At 35.2% G+C, this 22,571-nt stretch overlaps 1 protein-coding gene and 1 long non-coding RNA gene across 3 annotated transcripts; one reads left to right on the top strand and one right to left on the bottom strand.

Moving 5' to 3' along the window:
* Nucleotides 1–4,856: 4,856 nt before the first annotated feature.
* On the top strand, nucleotides 4,857–8,194 carry LOC111902380 (uncharacterized). Of its 2 annotated transcripts, XR_006189356.2 has the most exons (3): nucleotides 4,860–5,236; nucleotides 6,587–7,327; nucleotides 7,639–8,194. It is a non-coding gene; the product is annotated as an uncharacterized LOC111902380 (long non-coding RNA). The 2 variants fall into 2 exon arrangements; XR_006189355.1 differs by lacking the exon at nucleotides 7,639–8,194 and having other exon boundaries at nucleotides 4,857–5,236; nucleotides 6,587–7,480.
* Nucleotides 8,195–21,719: 13,525 nt separating this feature from the next.
* On the bottom strand, nucleotides 21,720–22,280 carry LOC111902403 (uncharacterized mitochondrial protein AtMg00860-like). The gene is made up of 2 exons (XM_023898242.1): nucleotides 21,912–22,280; nucleotides 21,720–21,827 (listed from the first exon to the last, which is right to left on the bottom strand). Exons 1-2 carry the CDS (start codon nucleotides 22,278–22,280, stop codon nucleotides 21,720–21,722), a joined length of 477 nt encoding a protein of 158 aa, XP_023754010.1.
* Nucleotides 22,281–22,571: the final 291 nt, after the last annotated feature.

The following is a 22,571-nucleotide window of genomic DNA, read 5'->3' as shown; positions in this document are numbered from 1 at the left end:
ATTTACATTCTTGACTTTACCACCGGCCAAGACCACAACCACCATTATCTCCTTTGGATGTCGATTACAATTATCAACACTTTACCGACAACAACTAATACCTACGATTTCAAATCAAGTTTCAATTTACAACAAATGATTTGTGTTAATACCAGTAACACTTGAAAATCCTTATTGGCATGCTAATTCATTGATTGCTGTAACCAACCCCTAAACCGAAAATCGAGAACGCTGATACGCGGTACGTAATTTGATTTTTTTTCATCATTGACTATTTTTTTATTTATGGAATTCTCATTTTGATATTTGATTTATGTTTATTGAATCCAATTTTTGTTTTTGAATATGATTTCTGGATTATGCTTTTTAGTGGTTTTCGAGAACGTGTTGCAAATTTGAAACCATCAAAAAGAAGAATCACATAGTCGATGGTGTGGTGGCGTTGTTGCTATGATGGGGGTGGCTCATGGAGCTGAGGTTGACCATGGTGGTTGGAGCTCGTTGTGGGCTAATGTTTCTCTATTACTGAACCCTAAGACTAGAAATTAAGGTATGTCCTGGAAGCATTTTTTGGTGATTCTAGAGTACAAGTTTGAAACCATCAAAATTGAATTCATTATTAGCAATACCAATTCGAATTATCTGGTCGTAGTATCGCAATTCATCAACATTTATTCATCTAATTAATTTCTTAATTTTTATATATAAGAATTTGTAAGTTAGAATTGTCGATTCGTATTTACATCTATGTTCTGATTTTTTTTTAATTTTTTGTATATATATATTTTTTCAGACTGATGAAAGTAGTGAGTTACTATGTTGGTATATGATCCTTCTAGCATCTCATCATATTGGGGTAGAAGTGTAACGGCTGTAGATCAGGGCTAGTCAATTTATGGACAATAAGCGTCAAAAATAACTTTTTGATGGAAGATTATCTTGAAGGAATAATCTTAACTAAGTTGTATTATATGTTACAAGGATTCGGTACATATAAAGAACATTGAGATTCGAGTTATAAGGAAGAATTTATGACCTGTTGAAGTTTCGCGACAGAACCGACACGACACAACGCGACTTAAAATGTGAATAAAAAGAGCGTCCAAATCTGACTTCGTATGAGGAAGTTATGATTTTTCGAAGTTTCGGCTTAGCAGTATGCAGACCGAAGTTCAATTTTGAGATCGATTGAGTTATAGCCGAAACAATCTAAACGAGAATCGAATATCTCGTTGATAGTAGTGCAACGGTAAAAAAACAAACGGGAATGGACGTCGGAGGAAGAAGTTATTAATTTATAATAAAGTTTTCCTGTCTCGGCCTACTAAAAATAATATAATAAAAATAATTTGAAATCAGCCGACGGAGTCTAAACGAAAGTTGTAGAGCGTAGTCTCACCTACGCGAGGATATAAAGAACGTCGAAAACGGAGCTCGTATGAGAAAAATATGAATTTTTGAAGTTTATTAAATACTTAAAATATTTAATTTAAATATAAAATCCGATATTATCCGAAGGGGGGGAGTCATCGGACTTATCCGAGTTACGCCCCGCGTAACTAGAGAACTACGCCCCGCGTAGACCGAGGTTCAGCCCTTATATAAAGGGTGCGAGGGCTGCAGATTCCTTTGCTCATTTTCTCTCCTCTCTCTCTCCCGTTTTACCTCAATTTTCATGCAAGAAATATCCCGAGCCCCGAAGCAAGTTCCGAAGCCCCGAAGATCCCGAGAAGTGAAATTTCCGAGCCGAAGCTCTACCCGCATGAAGCCCGGTTTTTGTGAAGATCTCCCGGTTTCACTGAAGAATACTACTTCTACAAGCCGTAGCGCTGTTCGATCATCTTTTGATCAAGTGAGTGTATAGTCCCTTTCATAAACACAATTTTAATACAAGTATTGTCTAAATGTATTAAGTATATGTTTTGGGTGAGTGTGTAGTCACTCTCTTCTAACACATAAATATGAAGTATTTGCTATGAAATACATGCTATGTGTTTTTATATTGTTGTTTATTTGAGATAAGTGTGGAATGGATGTTTTATATTGTTTTTAAATAAGTTAAACTGTATATGTATTTTATATCTACTAATATGTTGGGTAGAACATGGGTAGATGAGATAGTTGGTATGTGATAAAATGATGAGGTATGAAAGATGATTAAGAATAATATTGGTAGATGCACCAAATAGAGAATGTCATAATACTAGTAGATTCGCTTATAGGATAATCCTGGCAGATGCGCTTATAAAATAATGTCGGCAGATGTGCCTAAAAGAGAATGTCATAAACCTAGCAGCCGCGCCTCATAGTGTATGATGTAATCCTGACAGAGGCGTTTAAATGATGATGTTGGTAGATACACCTTATGTAGCAATGGATTTTGTGCCAATTCCTTAGGTCAATCCTTAGGAATTAATGAATGACGAATAGTTGAATTCTTAGGGTAAAATCCTAAGAAATAAAGAAGATAATGGGGATGGGAAATTGGGTTGATTGTTTGATGGTTGAATATAATAATTATATTATTGTGGGTCGAAAACCTTATATGCTCACCAGGCTCCAAGCCTGACCCACTCAGTTTTCTTTGTTTCACAGGTATCAATACGAAGACATATTTCACTGAGAGATTAAAGGAGATGTAAATCATTAGTGTAAATAAATGTAAGTTCTGTTTATGCTTATGTGTCTGTATCGGAACATGACATCCCGAGGTTTTATTATTTAATAAAAATACATTCTCTTTGAGAAATGTTTTGATAAATGGTTATCATATTTTGTTTTGGGACAAATTCCACAACTATTTTCTTTAAAAGATAACTCTGATTTTAAAACAAAGCATAAACAAACCGGTCTTTTATGGCCGTGAAAATGGGGATGTCACAAAAAGGCCATGATTCTTGCTGCTCCCCTTAGTCTTAATACTATGTTGTTTGTTGTTATCTTGATCAGAATGAAGTTGTTTGGGCAATAGAATATCAAGGTTCATATTACAAACACAAACATCATTTATTCAGAATACTAAGGTTCAACATACAAAAACAACAACATTCTTTCAGAATAGAAGGGTCCACCTTACAAAAGCATCAACATTCTTTTAGAATAGAAGGGGCCACCTTACAAAACGACAACATTATTTCTTTAAGGAGAAATCTGGCAGAATGTATTCTCAAATTTTATATCAATACTTTCTGTACTGTCAAGAATATATCTTTTTATTAAGAATGGATGAAGTTAGCTAAAGAATGAATGAAATTTAGTTTTATTCTTTTAGAATATGTATATTTTTCATGTTTGTTGTAATTCATTGAAGAACGTGTATTGTTATTTGTGAGTATGAATATTTGTTTTCCTGTTTTTATCGATTTCCTTAAAAAATAATTAAATCAAACTTTTAAAGAATAGATAAATGTTTCATTTTCAAAAATAAATAAATCAAACGTGTGAGAGAATATGAGAAGAATATGATCAGATTAGCCAAATAATCTGGTGTTGCCTAAATTATAGGTGATGTAATTTTACATTCTTACCCTTACTAACCCGTTTCATTTAATTAGAATGGTATTTTCCTTTTTTTTATTTCATTTAAAATTGTGAATGACTTTCTTAAAATAATTTAAACTATTGGTCTATATTCAACTCTACATCCACACAATAGTTGTCCATCCACATTATAACATTGCCATATATATATATATATATATATATATATATATATATATATATATATATATATATATATATATATATATATATATATATATATCATTACCTATATCTTAAAGAGTTGAAACTATGTCCACGTCGATTAGCTGCTTCCTCCACCAATAGAAAAGTTGTGGGCGGCCATTCTTAACATATATGGCGTTCAGCAGCTTGGTTGCTTCACACCGCCTGCCCGTCTTCTTGACCTCATGCTTCTCTCATGATGGCGTCTCCTTACTTCACTATGAGGTTTTCTTCTTTGCATGCGTTTCCACCAAAGCTGCTTGCCAGCTCTTGCTTGGTTTTAGGGGCCATGTCAAAACGTGTTGATTTCTCAATAGATTTAGCTTACACCGCTTTTCCTCTGATACGACACCTCACATATCCTCTGCAATTTATTGGATCGTAACGTGCAGCTAACGGAAGCTAAGGAACTGAGTAGGTTTCAATTCATCGGTAAACAGGACCTGAACAACAACCTCTGACCTCCCACAACCACCCATCCTCAGTTTTTGTATTCTCCAGTTCGGTAAGATAACTTCGCTTGTTATCCTAAGATCCCCTCCTTCAAGTTGAGTCACCAGGCTCCTTCGTCTTCACAATTACACGTTTCAAGGGAAAGACACCTGGTCTCCATTTCGGATTTCTTCATTCCCAATCCACCGTCAGATTCATCATTTAACACCACCTCCAATCCACTGCCTCCCTCTGCTGCACCTTCATCCACCTGTGTTTGGTTTCAAGTGGTCCAAAATTGTAAAATCATGATTTCTTCTAATCTGGTAACTGGGTTGTTCTTAAATTTGATTCTTGAAAATGTTAATCTCTTAATTGTTGTTTGATTTTCTCGAGTTTCTAAGAATGTATATCTCATCGTGCATATACATATACAAGGTTATTTGGATTGTCTATACGATTCGCAAACTATGTTTAGAGTCTATCCCTTCCCATTGTTGGGCTTTTTATCGGAATCTTTAGTATTTAAGACAATTAATCGATCACAATTGTTGGGGGTGTTTGGGGTATCTTTTAGAGGGCAAAAGAATTTTTTGGAAAAGTTCCCAGAAGCCAGGTTTCCCTGACTTTTCCAAAAAGTCAGTTTTTCTTCTTTAAAAAAAATCCAAAAGGAGCTTTTAAGGAGCTTTCCCCAAACATGTTTTCTCTGTGATCTTTTCCACAAGTCCTTTTGCCATCTATCCCAAACACCCCCGTTGTTCCACACAATTATGCTGATATTTCTGCTCCACCACAATTGTTGTTCCGCTTCAATTAATCAATCAATTCTCAATTTTTTTAGTTATAAAATAGAAGAGATTTAGGTAACAGATGGTTTGATTTCTTTCTCAAAAGCTGGTTTTTATCATTGGTGCTGAAGATGGATATGTTTACAAGGAGTCGGAAGTTGTATTGGGTTGATCTGCTCAAGCTCACTTTCAACAAGTGTGGGAGAGCTTACTATCTTATGGTTATGGGGGCACATGAGATGGCCTGATGGTGGATTTCTGCAATTTCTGCCCTAATTTATTGTCTGAAGGTATGGCTTTGATTTTCTAATTCACAAAGAATAGTGGAATTTGGGTCTTTCTCTTTCTCTCGAGGAAACCTAATTGATCATCTTGATATCACTTAAAATGGATAACTCCATAAAAGCTTAGGTTTTTCCCTAATCAACCTGTACAAACCATTAATCTCATCTCCAAATGTAATCTTTCTCTCCAAGAACTCTGAATTGGGTAATTGTGTCATCCTTCCGTTAGCTGCTTGGTTGCCTGTCTCACCTACCTACTTGGTTGTTTCCGGTCATCTTTGCCTCAGGCCGAGGCATGACACTTAAAAGGTGGGTTTGTTCATTGCTTACATGTTGGTGTTTCCCCAAAGCAGCTTGCCACCTGCTGCTTCCTTCAAGAAACTTGTTGCTTCATCAGTAGATTTTGGTTATAGTGCCTTTCCTTCATACGACATGTATAATTTTAAGGTATATCGATTCTATACTTTGCGCTATTTATTTTTACTCTATCCTCTGGGTCTCTTGCTCTTGACGCCTCATTATTTTCCGTCTTCGGCAGTTGGCATCGCCAACTGCAATAACTATGCAAATTGATTTTCTGGTCACTAAAGAAGGCTCGGTAAGGTATTACATATCTAATTTAGAGTTCTTCATCACACACTCTCAGTCCGTCATGGTATAATCAGAGGCAGCTAATGTCTCCCGGTACAATTTTCTTATCATTCTGATTGGAAATTTTCACCAGGTCATGAATATAGTATACAGAATGAGGGCTTCCATTTATTTATAATTATGAATTTAAGAAAAAACCCAGTTGCACTTAACGTGTTTGATGAAATGCTTCAATGAGACATACAAGTCTATTTTCACCAGATATAAGGTTACTGGCCCAACATTAGGTGGTTTTGTAGAAACTTATGGAGATAACATTGCTCCTCATTTTTTTCCTATTCAGGATCTTTTTTTGAAAATTAGTTTGATATTTGAGTATTCTACATTTTCATATTTTCATAGTTAAAGTTGGTTCAAATTATTGATGGATTTTTGTAGATACCTTATCAACAAAACCAATGTAAAGGATATGATGTGATATTTGTTACTTCAATTTTAGAACTAACATAAAAAGGATAGGATACGTTATATTAGGTGAATTAAGGACCTGATTGTTTATTTCAATTTTATAATCATGTATCCATTCCATGTATCGTCTCCTGAGTTCTTCCATATACAATCCTTTTTCCATTTTAGCAAATTTATCATATCTCTATTCTTCTAGAAGTTCATTACACCAAATCTGTTGCTAGATCATTCCCATTTTTCAGCAACTTAACACTATAGAAAAATAATTATTTTTTATTTCTCTTCCTTTGTATGTAGGTATAGAAGCATCTTTTGAACCAATTATTTCAAAAGATATGGATGGAACTTCAAGTATATCAAAGTTATAATGAAGAATCTGAACATCAATCGAATTTTTATGTTGTGTGGTTTATGATCCTTATGGTGTTAGCTAAATATCTCCATAACATATTTCAAGGCTATAAGATAGCCAAAATAGAGGATTCCAAAGTCATAGTTTTTGCTATTGTGTATAAGCTAAAGAATAGATCATCAAATCATATTAATGAGGAAATGGATGCTTCCAGTATCACAGTTTCTACTATAGTGTATAAGCTAAAGAACGGAATCAACAAACAAATCCAGGTTTAGATGTAAAGCATTAAAGTTGCGATCTGTAATTTTAGGGTAATCTATAGCTATTATTTGCTATATTTAGACACTATTGGGTGTTTAAAGAGGTGAAAGAAGCATGCTAACATTACCCATATATGTTTTTGGTGGCTTTCAACTATTGAGGACTTTCTTGATAACATCAAAAGGCAATGTATATTTTCTGTTTGTTTTGAAATATAATTGCTTTATGTTGATGTTATTAATTTAAAGGATACCATTTTATAAGTTGTTTTCTGAATAGATTATTTCTACTTATGTCTACCATGTATAACATGGTTCTTTTGCTGGTGGATAACTCCTTACAGAGAGTTGGAAGCAAGGAGAGGCAGAGTGCAACAAATACAAAAAGTTTCTAATGAAATGGCCATGAAAGAAGAATTGTTGGTATATGCATGAAAAGGCAAAGCACTTTCATATTTATATATTGTAACATCATATATTCATTACATTCTATTACAACATTTTGCATTCACCATTCGTATTAATGCAATGTACAAAAAAACCTATCAAGTTATAGCATTATACATTCTCTTTTTATTTTTCTTCTTATAAGGACATTATACTTTGAAAAACATTTACCTTCACATGATCGCCTGGTATATGCATGACAGATATCAACTTTTTGCAGGTAAGTTCAAGTAATAACTAATGTTTTTTTTTTTTTTTTTTTTTTTTTTTTTTTTTTTGTTTTGCAGGTAAAGATTTAGTATCTTAACATGATCGACCGGCAAGCCCCATCCCCATATCCTTGTAAACCAAGGAAGCAGCAGTGGGTGCTCCAGTGCTCTGGCAACTTACTTTTGCTGGTGAAAGCTTATATAGACCCATAAAACGCCTTGGAATCTATGAAAGTTGGACATGGATAAATAAATCATGAAGTGGAAAAACTAAGAAAGCAACAAGAAGCTTATGAAAAGAGTCAATGAGAGATATAGATCTTAACACAAAGTTAAGGGCATTTGAGGAAAAAGTAGAAAACTAATAAGTTATAGGAAAAAAAAAATTAGAAATAGGCAATAAACAAATACTTGTTGACATAGAGAATCTGTAGATTCAAAAGTTGATCCTGAAGGATTAAAAATGATTTCATTCAAAAAGAGGTACAAGTTTATGAAGAGATTGAAATAGCATATAATTACATAAGAGGAAAGTCAGCAAACAACAATTACTTGTTCCTTTTATCGATAAATGCAAGAAATATTTGTATACATTCATTTATTTTGATATTATAGCATCCTACGTTCATTTTGAGGCAGATTTCTTTAACTATTTTTAATGGTAAACGATTATGTATTTCAAATCTTGAATCAATGAAGCTATTATATGTCGAATTTGAAGCATCAGACATATGGCCAAAAACATGGTGAGAAGGAAACGAGTTCCATCCATGAGCCTCTGGTATGAAGGTAACCAAGATTAAATGAATGGAACAAATTGAGGAATGTGGTTGCTTATTTCATGAAATCACTTAGAACTAGCTTCCTGATCAATTTTCTAGGGCCGTGATTATCACGGCCCGAATAAGACTTTTATATATATATATATATATATATATATATATATATATATATATATATATATATATATATATATATAAAAGCCTTAGGAATAATAAACTTGATGACTTTTCAAAATTTTGTCCTAAATGTTTTCAATATGAACATTTTTAGTACTTAGGAATTATAAATTTATGTGATTCAGATTTTTCCCACAAATGTTTCAAATATTAGCATATTTAATCCCTCTAAATTTATAATTTATAGAAAATACCCGTATTATAATTTTTTTACAAAAATAGTCTTTATGATTAACACTTTTGTATGCTGACAGGCTTGACTTCTGTATAGAAAGTAAATTACAAAAATTTCCCCCGTAATTTACAGAAAAGGTTAGTGTGCATTTTTACAAAAATACTTTATGTTTTTAAAGAAATTACAAAAATTGTTCCTAAAGTTTTACCACAAATTTTTCAATATTTTTCCACTTTTGGTCATTCCTCAACTTTTTCAAAGTTTTGCCACAAAAGTTTTGAAACTTTGCCACTATTGGTCCCTCGTCAACTTTTTAACACATTAGTTTATGGAGTTGACACTTCTGATCCCCTGACTTCGATATTCTATACTGCTAGTCATAAAGGTTTTAAGTGTTTGCCACTTTTGGTCTCTGGTATTTACCAAAAGTTGGACCGCCGCGAAGCACGAATCACCTTCTGGTATATATATTGAAGCATAAAGGTCTTGGGAATAGTATATTTTTTATTATTCTAAGTTTGTCCACAATAAGTTTCAACATCTTTGTCACTTTTGGTCTATCCTCAACTTTTTTTAAAGTTTTTCCACAAACGTTTCAACACTTTTGCACTTTTGGTCCCTCCTCAACTTTTTACCGCATTAGTTTGTAGAGGTTGCACTCCCCCCCCCCCCCCCCCCCCCCCCCCGCGCTTCGATATTCTCTACTGCTATCTGCAAAGGATTCAAGAGTTTCCCATTTTTGGTCCAAGGCATTTACCAAACATGACATCTCAAGTTTTTGCCACATTAGTTTATGGAGTTGCCGCTTTCGGTACCCCAGCTTCGATATTTTACTATACGACCTTATTTTCGTCAAATAACAACAGATATATTTAATTACCAATGATATCAATAGATATAAAATAAAGTATTTGTTCAGTTATGTAAGAACGTTCCTACTAGAGGTAAAAATAAATGTTTCAAAGTATGATGTCCTAATATGAAAAAATGTTTAAAAAAAATAACGACCCTGGGTGAAGCCTAGGTTTTTTTTACTAGTTATTATAAATACATATTATTATAACAATAAAATTTAATACATTCTTTTATTAAAATTACTACAATGTCTTTTCTTTCTCTTATCTCTAACACGTTTCAATACTCATTTTTCATGTTTTTTGAGGTTGTTATGTTTGACAAACAAAAATACTATACTAACTAGTGTCTCAATAAGCTTTTGGGGATTTTTATATTTAAATTATAGAAGATATACCATTTATTTGAAGTCATCAACTCATTTATTTCTTTAAATCACTAAGCTCTTTAACGGAATAAAATTGACCAACAAACTTTGTTTTTTTATGTTTTTTTATTTTATTATACCATTGACTAGGGAGCTCCTCTTTTTATTTACGCCTTTTATATAGCAATCTTGATGATGAACCAACATATACCATTTGTTTCTCTCATTTGTTCATGATGACCAAGGAGCTCCTCTCTTTCTCTCGTTTGATTTGTAGGTGGGTATTAGGTGATATAATGGTGTTCTCCAGAAGGATACATAGAGATGGATTTTTTTTTCTGATGGAGATGAACCAGTACATAATCAGATTCCAAAAGAAGATTACTTTCGAGATCAAGATCCGTTAACGAAAATAATTACAAGGCGGATGTAACACCCGCTTTCCAGATTGGATCAAAGTTGGGCTTAAAGGAGTCAAAGGCATGATTTTTGGGAAAAATCATGTGTCACTACGTGACCATGGGGAGGCCACTACGTGACCATCGAAATGAAGAATGCACATCTGGAGGTTAGTCACGACATGACATGTGTTTGGTAGTGAGTAACAAGGGTTTTAGCCCTAGCCCATGATCTTTTTGGGTTTCCTTCGTATTTAAGCACCCTAAACTCGGATTTAGAGTTCATTTTTTAGCTTCCATCTCTCTTAAACCTCAGAAACCCTAACCCTAGTCCATATTGGTCATTTTTGGCTCATTTTGGGTGGTTTTGGTGTTCTTTGAAGGAATTAGAAGGAGAATTGGTGCAAGAATCAAGCAAGCAACAATTTCTCATCTTCGATATCAGCTTCTGCACCATTTGTAAGGATTCAAGCTTCTACCTTTATGTTATTATAACATCCAAATTATCAAACCAAGATTTTCATTTTAAAATTCACATAAAAACATTGTTCATAAAAACCCATCCCATGAAAATCACAAGTGTCATATACAAATCATCATCGAAATATTAGAGTGTCCTAAAATATCGGGAATCATAAACTACGGGAAAATGTGTAACATCAAGCCTTCTCCTTCCTGCGATTGTCAGAAGTACCTGAAATACATGTAATCAACAACTGTAAGAATAAAGATTAGCGAGTTCCCCAAAATAACACATACAGAACAAAACCAAATAAATAATTATGGGTTATCAGCAACCCTGGAGACTATCCAAAGTCTAAGTGGCAAACAACACGTCTTATAGGTTATCAGCAACCCTGGAGACTACCAAAGTCTCAACACACATAATTGATGGATTTTGAGCACTACATCATTCCTATGGTGTACATGCAAATCCTAATAGCTTTGGATCTAGTTTGTCTAATGAACATGCAATTAATTATCCAAAACCATAAACCCTAGATCTAATAAACTATAACTTAAATTAGGGTTTAGATCCTACCTTTGATTGTTATATAGCAATAACAATCAATCCTTGGCTTCAGAAAGCTTAGTGCCTCAAGTGTTGCACCTCTAATGGAGTCACAAACACCACTAAGCAATTGGATGAAGGAGAAAGAGAGGAGAGGCACAAAAAACGGCTAGAAACCCTAAAGGAAGTATTCACCACGTTTTTGGGGCCATAAGGGTTCCTTATATATGCTGGCTATTAGGGTTTACAGCTAGGAAACCCTAATCTGACTGCTTAAGCCCTAAGCAGCCCATGGACTCCCTCTTTAGAAGTCTTGGACGATTTCTAATGGGTTTCCCCTTAGAATTTGCCCGCTCCAACTTCTATGGAGTTCATTAGCCCATCTATGTAATTATCTTATAATTACACAATAATTCCCTTAAGTTTAATTAATCTCTTTTAGCCACAAAATTAATTCTTAGTTAATTCTTGACTAATATTAATTAAACAATATGATTTCTCCTTTAATATATTATTCTCATAATATATTAATAAATCATAATTAAACCTTTCTCTCCTTAATTCATCCTACATATTGCTATGGTGAAGGCAACCCAAAAGGACCATGCTCATAACCGGGTCAAGTACATACCAAAATAGTTATGGACTTAGACACTAATCCAACAGTCTCCCACTTGGATAAGACTAATAACTATTTTGCATAACTTCAGAACCTGATCAACAATCGTTGCTTTCAAAAGCCGCTGTCAACTCTAATCTTATCAGATACGCTTGTCCTTTAGATAAGGGATTATATATTCCTCCATTCTCAAGATATCGTATAGACATAAGACATGAACTTTAATCATTCTCTCTATACTGTTTCCCGACTTTTGATTTGTGACGACTAACAACAGTCTACAACCGAACACGTCAACTTAGTCTTGGCTTGGCCAAGCGCTTAGGTGTCATCACTAAATCATCGAAGGGCCCACATATATCACTTTTATCCCACTTTGGGTAAAAGGAATGGATAAACTTTGACTCAAATGCTCGCTTGCATTTACTGATCGAATTACACACAAAAATAAGTTTTATAACACCAAGTTACTGGTGCATCTACTTATTATCAATGTGCAATCGACCAACAAATAAAACCTCACACATCTCGGTTTCAAGAATATACAATATTATCGAATCACAATCACTCGCGATATAATCTATGAAGTGATTCATGTGAGCGTGAGTTTAATCCAATACTCTAATTTTATCAAAGCATTCATGAACTCTGCAACAAACTTGTTCTATGTCTAAACTCTTCAGACAATCTACAAACTCATCATGACAATCTTCCTTCATACCTACTTCCAACGTATGACCGACTGTGGAGGTTCGAATAACCCATTTATTCTGGAAGTCAAAACATGCAAAGTGAAACATAATAATAATATTTAATCCTATATGGCCCCAAAACTTTTGAGCGTAAATAAAACACTTTTATTTAAAAACCATATTGATTACTCATTATTCATTGTTTACTGTTTCAGAAAATCAACTTATTACTCAAATTACAACAACAGCTGTCCCATGCACCAAGCATGCACACTATGTTTCCTATGGTCCATGCTTTGTGAAATAGATCAATTGAAAAACTTTTCCAATGATGCTCATTTCACAATTCCCAATCCTTATCATTAGTGTAAGAACACAAGGTTCTTGCCACTACTAGAATATGCTACATTCTAACATTTTATGCAATGGTCCTTTTGTAAAGTCATAGCACAAAAGTCAAAAAGACTTGGCCAATCAAATTACAAGGATCTCTATCAAAAATTATTACAAAACAATTCTATAGATATGATGTCTCTCATTCAAATTACATTCCTTTGAACATCCTTTCTGCATAAAAGTTTCTAATCTAGACATAAATTATTAATATCCAACTCCCAATATGGAAACATTTCCATATTTGCTATATGACAACTCATTCTTAATAGAATATTATCTATTCATAATAATGTCGATATGGTCCATCCAATATTATACTTCCAAATGCTCACAAGCGAAAAATCCTCAGCGAACTTTGGATCTTCCTTTGATAGTTGTTTAATTATTTTAGTTAAAGCCGATTCTTGTCCCTTTTTCCCTCTTAATGCGCTAAGCATTTGGAAAATTTAAGAATGGTCAAATATTATAGCATTTGCAAGTGATCCTATACTCGAACCGTATGGGACACGATGCATATTGTCTTACATGAAGATATGATACTTTATCAATCTTCTGCCATAATATTTTATATGTCACGTTCTCACAATTCGAACTATGAAGAGGGATGCCCTAATCATAATCGAAATTTAAGAACACACTATGTATCCTTTGACTATATTTATTAAAATTTCTCAATCTAAGCTTTAAGATTTTGAAATGAAGTATAATATTCTCTCCCTTAATTATATCAAAACAACTTTTCAACCCATGCAACTTTGCAAATTGAATCTTTGTTTTTCTATAATTAATATTTCTAACTTGCAATACTTAAAATAATAATCATGCTCCCACTACCACAACGATTATTTCCTTACAAGCATAGCATTTATGCTCCCACTAGCTTTGACATGTATTTAGAAAACAACTAAACATCCAAAAAAACAATGCTTATTGAATTCCTTAAGTTCATATTTCTAATACTTGATGCTTTGATAAGCCTTTATCTAAGCGTCTTAAACTCATACACCTTTGTCTTAGAAAGCTCACATGCATGTCTAAACAAATTCAGAATTTATGTTACTAAGTCCCAGATGTTCAGACCAATTGCCAAATCTCACAATTCGAACTATGAAGAGGGATGTCGTAATCATAATCGAATCTGAGAATAGAATTTTCACAATTGCTATCTTCTAAAATCTCTCTTAGTGAAAGCATTTACTCACAACCATTTTCATGAAGGAAGGAGACCTTATGACACTTAGATTTTATGGTGTATGTATTCCTATCCATGTGAATTTGCCAAAACCAAGGTTTGCGAGAAATCCAAGCTCATATGGACTGAACTTGTTTAAATTTGATTTCATGCCTCATGGTAGCACAAATGCCCACCATGTCTTCCAAGCAACTCACCCCTACATATCAATGTACTTTCATTGATCAAGGCGTTATGTCTTTATACATTCAAATGAGAAATCATTGAACTCACATGCATAGTTAACTCTACTGGAATGGCACATAAACAAAATATTGTCAACACGATAGGTTGTCAACCTCAAGTCGTGTGCTAGTGATGATCAACTAGGTTTAACTCTTGATTTGTTCTTGAAACATTTCAAGACCATTAAGACTCCCACTGACTCCTTGACATATAATATTCTCTTGTCAAGACACCTTCCTTGACAAAACAAATATTCAAGAGTTAGTGTAGTTTTTATCAAGACTATCACTTCACATAATTGGTTCTAGTTGGTCTTTGTCTTATCCAAGACATCACAACTTACCAATATCAAATGTGTAGGAATAAGAAGATTTTTTCCAATTCCATATTTGTTGAGTGTTATAAACCTACTAAAGACGTGTCACTCAATTCACAATCTTGGAGTATAACTCTAAGACTTGATTTTGGAATGAAGTATTATTGACTTCTTGATTTAACCATTTCCACAACTCTCGATTCCTCTTCTTAGACATACAAATGCACTAAGACTCACTTAGAGGATCAACTGAGATATGTTTCTTAATCATTAAGACATATCATAAAACACAATAAAAGGTACTCTCCATTCTTCTTACAATGGAGAAACTTTTATCTTTCTGCCTAGTTGATTCTTCTTTATTCGTTTTGCTATTCATTGAAACTCTTTCAATCAACTCAGAATTATACTTAATCTTATAAGTATAATCATATTTACTAAACTTTAGTAAATCATGACGAATATTTTTGTCACTCTTGTGGTGGACTTGATCAACACACAACCTAGTGTACTCGATCTCCTAGTCCTTTCACTTGACACTTTGTCAAAGAATTAGTCTAATTTCCAAATATGAAGTCTCTCATTCATCACGCAACCAAGTTGTATGATTCCAAGTTTCTATCCAATTGAAACTTGGGTGATGAGAAATTCTCTCTATTTGGTAAATTCTCGACATTTCCACAAATACCATAAAGAAGAATCAAATCCATTATTGCTAATAATAGAAACCTTCAAACATCAATTTTTCATACACGCCATTGCAAGGATAAATAAATAAGATAAAATCAAAATTTATTTTATTGCATAAAAATTTGTCCTTACAATGCAATTCAATTGAAAAACTATGTTATTACATATTTCTTAGCAATCTATTCTAACTCCAAGTAGTAGCTCAAGAATCCAATCTTCAAGCAATGCAATTGAAATCCATTCCTTCACGATTAGATTCAGCTCACTTCTTCCCTTAAGCTTCCTCTCTTTTCTTCGATCCTACAAAACATCAAAATGTAATCTTATCACACCATGTATTAAGAATCTAGAATAGGAACTTAAAAGAGTTAGTTAATGGATTTTACCTGAAGTTGAGCCATACGTCTTGACTCTCCCATCTCTTAGATCTCTCAGGTAAATAGAGCAGCTTCGTCTCTAATGCCCTTTCTCTTGGCAACAAAAGCAAATGGACTCCTTTGGAATGGCACAAGGAACTATCTCAGAATTTACCTTTTCTGGATCTCCAATGTCAGCATTTCCAATGTCCATTAAAGTTTGGGAGTTTGATTCACCAGGAAAATTTGCTTGACCAGCTCGCCAAATCATTGCTGATTCAGCAACTATAAGCAAATAGGTGAGATCAACGATGGTCACATCATGGTCCATCATATAGTAGTCTCTAACAAAGTCACTATATGATTCAGGAAGTGACTGAAGAACCCAGTCAATAGCCAACTCACTTGAAATCTTGACACCCAACATCCTTAACCTATCAATGTGTGAATTCATCTCTAAGACGCCGCACACACAGGTTTCCCATCTTCATGTTTACTTGCCAAAAGGGCTTGAGTGAGCTTGAAATTTTCAAGCCTTCGAACTTGTGGGTTAGGGAGAACAATTGGAGGAGGTGAAGGAAGTGAAGCATGATTTCTTGTTCCTCGATCATATCGTGGAATATCATCTTTGTTTGAAAAACTTGTTCCAAGGGATTTAGGAAAACCATAGTTGTTTGACATCTACAAAACGGGATAAAATTCAAGTTAAGTTGATTAGAATCCTTGATGTAACACCCAAATGAAACATCAAGGCTAGGATCCAACACAATACTCTACAACCTAGAAGAGGGATGCCGTAATCTAGTTGCAGAATATTTGAAGGTAGGTAAATGACGATTTACTAATTTCCACCATGAATACCTAAAAAGAAGTTTAAGTTTTAAATGAGCTGAAACTCATAAATCTTTTGAGATTCATTGAACTTTTCAATGGCATGTTTAATCTCGATTATGCCCTTCAAATTTGCGACTGGGATGCCGAGGATCACAAACAAGGTGTGAATAAGCATACGAATGTACTTGGTGCCCTCATGTTACCATAACCTAATGAATGTGCCGGTTAGCCACACATGCTCCATTGATCTATGACAAACATCGAGTCACCCTTCACTACCAATGCCAATCCAAATTAGTGTGCCGGTTAACCACACACACTCCACCAACGTCTCGACAAGGGTACAAAGTGTAATTCCATGGATTAGCATACAATTTCACATTTTGCTTAAAGTAACTAGAATTTGGGAATTTGTAAAAGCATGTAGTTACTTTGTACTTCATTATACTTATAATGGAAGGTTTCTGTCCTATCCTACCCATTCGGCTAACGACCTTCCACTAGTCAAGAGTGCGGTGGGTAAGAGTGGATACCCATTCAATCGCCATTTTATAGGCAATTTCCTTAAACACCCCTTATAGACTAGCTTTGTGAATGAGGCCTACTAACGGTAAGACTCACTCTTTACTCATATATATATATATATATATATATATATATATATATATATATATATATATATATATATATATAATATTAGACTTTTAAAGTTATATATATATATATATATATATATATATATATATATATATATATATATATATATAGTTTATGGTGTATTTTACACTTTTAAAATACTAGGATTTTTAAAATTTAATATTTCAAAATTAAATTATTAATCAAATTTTAAATTCCAAAACTTGAGGGAAAGTTTTGATACATTTCAAAACATTAGGGTTTAGAATTTAAATATTTCAAAATTAAACTTTTATCAAAAATTTAAATTCCAAAACTTGGTGGCAAGTTTTGAAACTTTTCAAAACATTAGGGTTTAACTATTTAAATTTCAAAAACAAAATTTCCAAGTTCAAATTTAAACTATAAAACCTAAAGGGGAAAATTTTAACCATTTTCACAAGATAATGCAAATCTAAATTACTAATAATCAATCTTTATCTAATAAAACAAAAGATTATCTAAAATTTGACAATTACCTTCTATTTTGGTAAGGATAATCACCAAATATTGATAAAATTCGGATTTTATTGACCAAAAATGTTTTAGCTAATTATCCACAGCCAAAACAGGTCAAAATCCCGAAATATGCTCCACCTGACTCTCTGACTTGTCGAGTCAGGCTTGGACTCGCCGAGTTCATTATGGACTCGGCGAGTCACCCAGTTGACTCGGCGAGTCAAGTCGAAAAACCTCGAAAAATTCGATTTTCAGCCAAAATTCGATCAAATAAGCATCAAATTCACTAACAAACAACCCTAGGCTCTGATACCACTGATGGATTTTGAGCACTACATCATTCCTATGGTGTACATGCAAATCCTAATAGCTTTGGATCTAGTTTGTCTAATGAACATGCAATTGATTATCCAAAGCCATAAACCCTAGATCTAATAAACTAAAACTGCAATTAGGATTTAGATCTAACCTTTGATTGTTATATATCAATAACAATCAATCCTTGGCTTCATAAAGCTTAGTGCCTCAAGTGTTGCACCTCTAATGGAGTCACAAACACCACTAAGCAATTGGATGAAGGAGAGAAGAGAGGAGAGGCACCAAAAACGGCTGGAAACCCTAAAGGAAGTATTCACCACGTTTTTGGGGCCATAAGGGTTCCTTATATATGCTGGCTATTAAGGTTTACAGCTAGGAAACCCTAATCTGACTGCTTAAGCCCTAAGCAGCCCATGGACTCCCTCTTTAGAAGTCTTGGACGATTTCTAATGGGTTTCCCCTTAGAATTCATCCACTCCAACTTCTATGGAGTTCATTAGCCCATCTATGTAATTATCTTATAATTACACAATAAGTCCCTTAAGTTTAGTTAATCTCTTTTAGCAACAAATTTAATTCTTGACTAATATTAATTAAACAATATGATTTCTCCTTTAATATATTATTCTCATAATATATTAATAAATCATAATTAAACCTTTCTCTCCTTAATTCATCCTACATATTGCTATGGTGAAGGCAACCCAAAAGGACCATGCTCATAATCGGGTCAAGTACATACCAAAATAGTTATGGACTTAGACACTAATCCAAAAATAATGACAAATATCATAGTAATAGAACTTAGACCCAGCTGGTCAACATAAATATTCTACCACACAGGTAAGAATAATGAGGAGACTCACCTCACACAAATGACTGATAGAATTCACACTTGAACTAGACTTCACTTATTAATTACACCAAGTAAACCTAATTAACAATTAAGGTACTTTTCCATATTCTACTACTCTCAAGCCAATTCTAATCCATAATTTTGGCAAAAGGACCAATTTGCCCCTTCCAAGACCAAATCCCATACAAATTGGTCAAGAGTCACAATTTGGTCAAAATTCAATAGTCAACGAAGTTGACTTTTACGTGCGGCGTACACAACTCTACGTTGGGTGTAGAGCACATGGATGGAACAAAATGGGCTCGCAACTGGCTATATTGGGCGTAGCCAGTTTTACGCTTGGCGTACACGTGATTAACTTATAATCCAACTTTAAAGGTCTTAATCATTAAGACACTTTACCCCAACCTCAGATCTGACCGTAAAAGATGGCTTAATCCCAAAACCCTAACATTCCACTTCACCAAAAACTCCATAACTTATGCATGGATGAAAGGAAAGGGCCAAACTACTATTTTTATGAAACTATGCACTCTAAAAGGGTTGAAAGGACATCTCAAATGCTCTGGAGTATTCCATAATAAAAAAGATCACAGTTTTGGGACAAAATGAGCAAAAAATTAAGCATAAACAAGATCTAGCAAAGCAAGCTTCAAGGTATGAACTTTATACCTTCTAGAGTTGAACAATGAGGTGTACTTTCTGTATCCAAAGGCTTGAATGCACCACCACTTCTTGAATGATCTCCCTTCACTATGAAAAACACTAAAAAATCACTCAAAAGCTTCAAATCCCACTCTCAAGGGCTAGGGTTTCGATTTTAGGGTTTAGAGGAATGGAGGCTGATCATAAGAAGGTCAAAGGGGGAATAAGATGGTTAAATAGGGGACACAACCCTAAAAATTTAGGGTTTAAGGGCAACATGAGTATGCCCTGCATACTCATATGTATATCCAGCGTACTTGAACACCCCCGCGATCAACTTAATGCCTTACGCCCAGCGTACTCATGTGTACGGCCAACGTAAGGGCTTATTATGAAAAACTTTGATATTTAAAAGTTAAAAATGGAATTTACCTAGAAACGGGTGTTACAATTCTCCCTCACAAGAATCAGACTTCGTCTTCGAAGTTAGCACTACGAAGAGATCAGGATAATGCTCACGCATCTCAACCTTGGGCTCCTAAGTCCACTTAGAAACCTTCCGATGCTGCCACTGAGCTATGACCGAGTTCACTACCTTGTTCCTCAAGGTCTTCACCTTCCTATCCAAAATTGTCACCAAAATCTCGATGTAATTTAGGCGACTATCGACTTGAATGTCATCCAAAGGAACCACAATGTCTCATTGACAACACACTAATTCAACTGGGAAACATGGAAGGTGTCATGAATTTGACTTAAATCCTCAGGAAGCTCTAACCGGTAGGTCACCTTGCCCACATGGGCTACCAATCTAAAAGGGCTAATACACCTAGGGTCCAGCTTGCCCCTCTTCCTGAATTGCATAACACCTTTCCAAGGTGATACCTTCAGGAGCACCAAATCTCCAACCCGAAACTCCAAGATAGAGCGTCGTCGATCCGCATAACTCTTCTGACAGCTCTGGGCTGTCAGCAACCTCTGTTTGACCTGCTGAATAAGATTTTTCATCTTGAGCACTATTGTAGTGCTCCCCATGAATCTCTGTCTGACCTCTACCCAATAGATATGAGTCTAACACTTCCTGCCATACAGGAGATTGAAGGGAGGCATGCCAATGCTTGCATGATGGCTGTTGTTGTAAGAAAACTCAGCCAAAGGAAGGTAGGAGTCCCAGCTCCCAAGAAAATCAATGATCCATGCCCTCTCCATATCCTCTAGCGTCTTTATAGTCCGCTCACTCTGTCCGTCTGTATGCGGATGGTATGTGGTACCTCTTCCAAAATTTGGAAGTGAAATAAATATCATGGTCTGACACAATAGAAGTTGGCACCCCATGACGAGCCACTACCTCATGGACATAGATCTCGTAAAATCTCTTAACAAAAGAGCTCTCATAAATGGCTAAAAAGTGAGAACTTTTCGTCAAAACGATCAGCTATCACCCAAATAACATCAAAACCCTTCGCAGTCCTCAGCAATTTCGTAATGAAATTCATTGTAATCTGCTCCTACTTCCACAGTGGAACCTCCAAGGGCTGCAACTTGCTGTGAGGGTGCTGATGTTCGGCCTTGACCTTCCGACAGGTCAAGCACCATTCTACGAACCATGCCACATCCCTCTTCATACATGGCCACCGATAACTAAGTTTCACGTCAAGATACATCTTTGTAGCCCCCGGATGAATGGAAAATGTTGACTTGTGGGCCTCATCCATCAACACCCTCCGTGCCCCACTAGTATAAGGCACCCAGACCCGACCACAAAGTGTCAATAATCCCCTGCTATTGACATCAAAGGCCGAACATGACCAACCACCCACTTACTCTTCCGATTCTCCTCCTTGATAGCCTCTGACTATGCCTCCTCGATTATATCTAAGATTGGAGTCATCACAGTCTTCCTCAAACACACATCCTGAATGGGGGTACTCACTACCCTTCGGCTCAAAGCGTCGGCGACCATATTGGCCTTTCCTGGGTGATACAGGATCTCACAATCATATTCTTTTACTATATAAGCCACTTCCTCTGTCTCATGTTCAAATTAGGTTGATCCATAAGATATCATAGACTTTATGGTCCGTGTAGATAATATGTCGAACCTCGTAAAGATAATGACGTCAAATCTTGAAGGCAAAAACCACCATCCCCAACTCGAGATCATGAGTGGGATACTTCATCTCATGAGACTTTAGCTGCCTCAAATCATATGCAATCACATGTCCTATCTGCATCAAAACAACATTCAATATCGAGATGGACGTATCACAATAGATCACAAAATCGTCAACTCCCTTGGGGAGGGAAAGTACCGGCGCCTCACAAAGTCTCTGCCAAAGAGTCTCAAACGATGCCTGCTTCACAAGTCCCCATCTGAATATAACATCATTCCTCATCAACTTAGTGAGAAGAACCGCAGTCTTGGAGAATTCTCGAATGAATCTTCGATAATATCCCTCCAAATCGAGGAAACTCCGGATCTTAGATGGAGACTTTGGAACCTCCCATTGCATAACCGCCTCTATCTTGGCTGGTTCAACCAAGATACCGTTTTGATTAACGAGGTGTCTAAGAAACTGAACGTCACGCAACCAAAACTCACACTTGGAGAACTTGGCATATAGCCTCTCCATTCTCAGAACCCCAAGAATCTCGTGTAAATGCTCCTCATGTTTTTCCATGGTCTTCGAACCCGTAAATCCATGTTTTAGACACTGTCTCTCCTTGACGGCAGAAAAGAAGGCCAATCCAGTCCTAGTACCCTTGCCATAAGTAGTAAGTACTCCCCCACTTGGGCCTCAAACGATCACCAACTGCCACCCACAGTCAATCAGATCCCCAAACCGGCTCAACAAATCCTTACCCACAATAACAAAGACATCTCTCATCGTAGTAAGAACAAGGTCTATCGGATACCGAACAATAAAAAGCTCCAATACACAACCCTGATAGATGTCAGTAGCGGAGGCCAC

This window comes from Lactuca sativa, chromosome 3, assembly GCF_002870075.4.
Source record: "Lactuca sativa cultivar Salinas chromosome 3, Lsat_Salinas_v11, whole genome shotgun sequence".
Lineage (NCBI taxonomy): Eukaryota > Viridiplantae > Streptophyta > Magnoliopsida > Asterales > Asteraceae > Lactuca > Lactuca sativa.
The sequence above is the reverse complement of the archived record's forward strand: the minus strand, read 5'-3'. Positions and strand labels throughout refer to the sequence as shown.

What these genes read in the sequence shown, in the direction of transcription:
- LOC111902403 (XM_023898242.1), bottom strand. Translation starts at nt 22,280, where the DNA reads ATGGAAAAACATGAGGAGCATTTACACGAGATTCTTGGGGTTCTGAGA. An exon ending in AGAGACTTTGTGAGGCGCCG is followed by an intron (nt 21,828 to 21,911) that starts GTACTTTCCCTC and finishes GTTTTGATGCAG; the next exon opens with ATAGGACATGTGATTGCATA.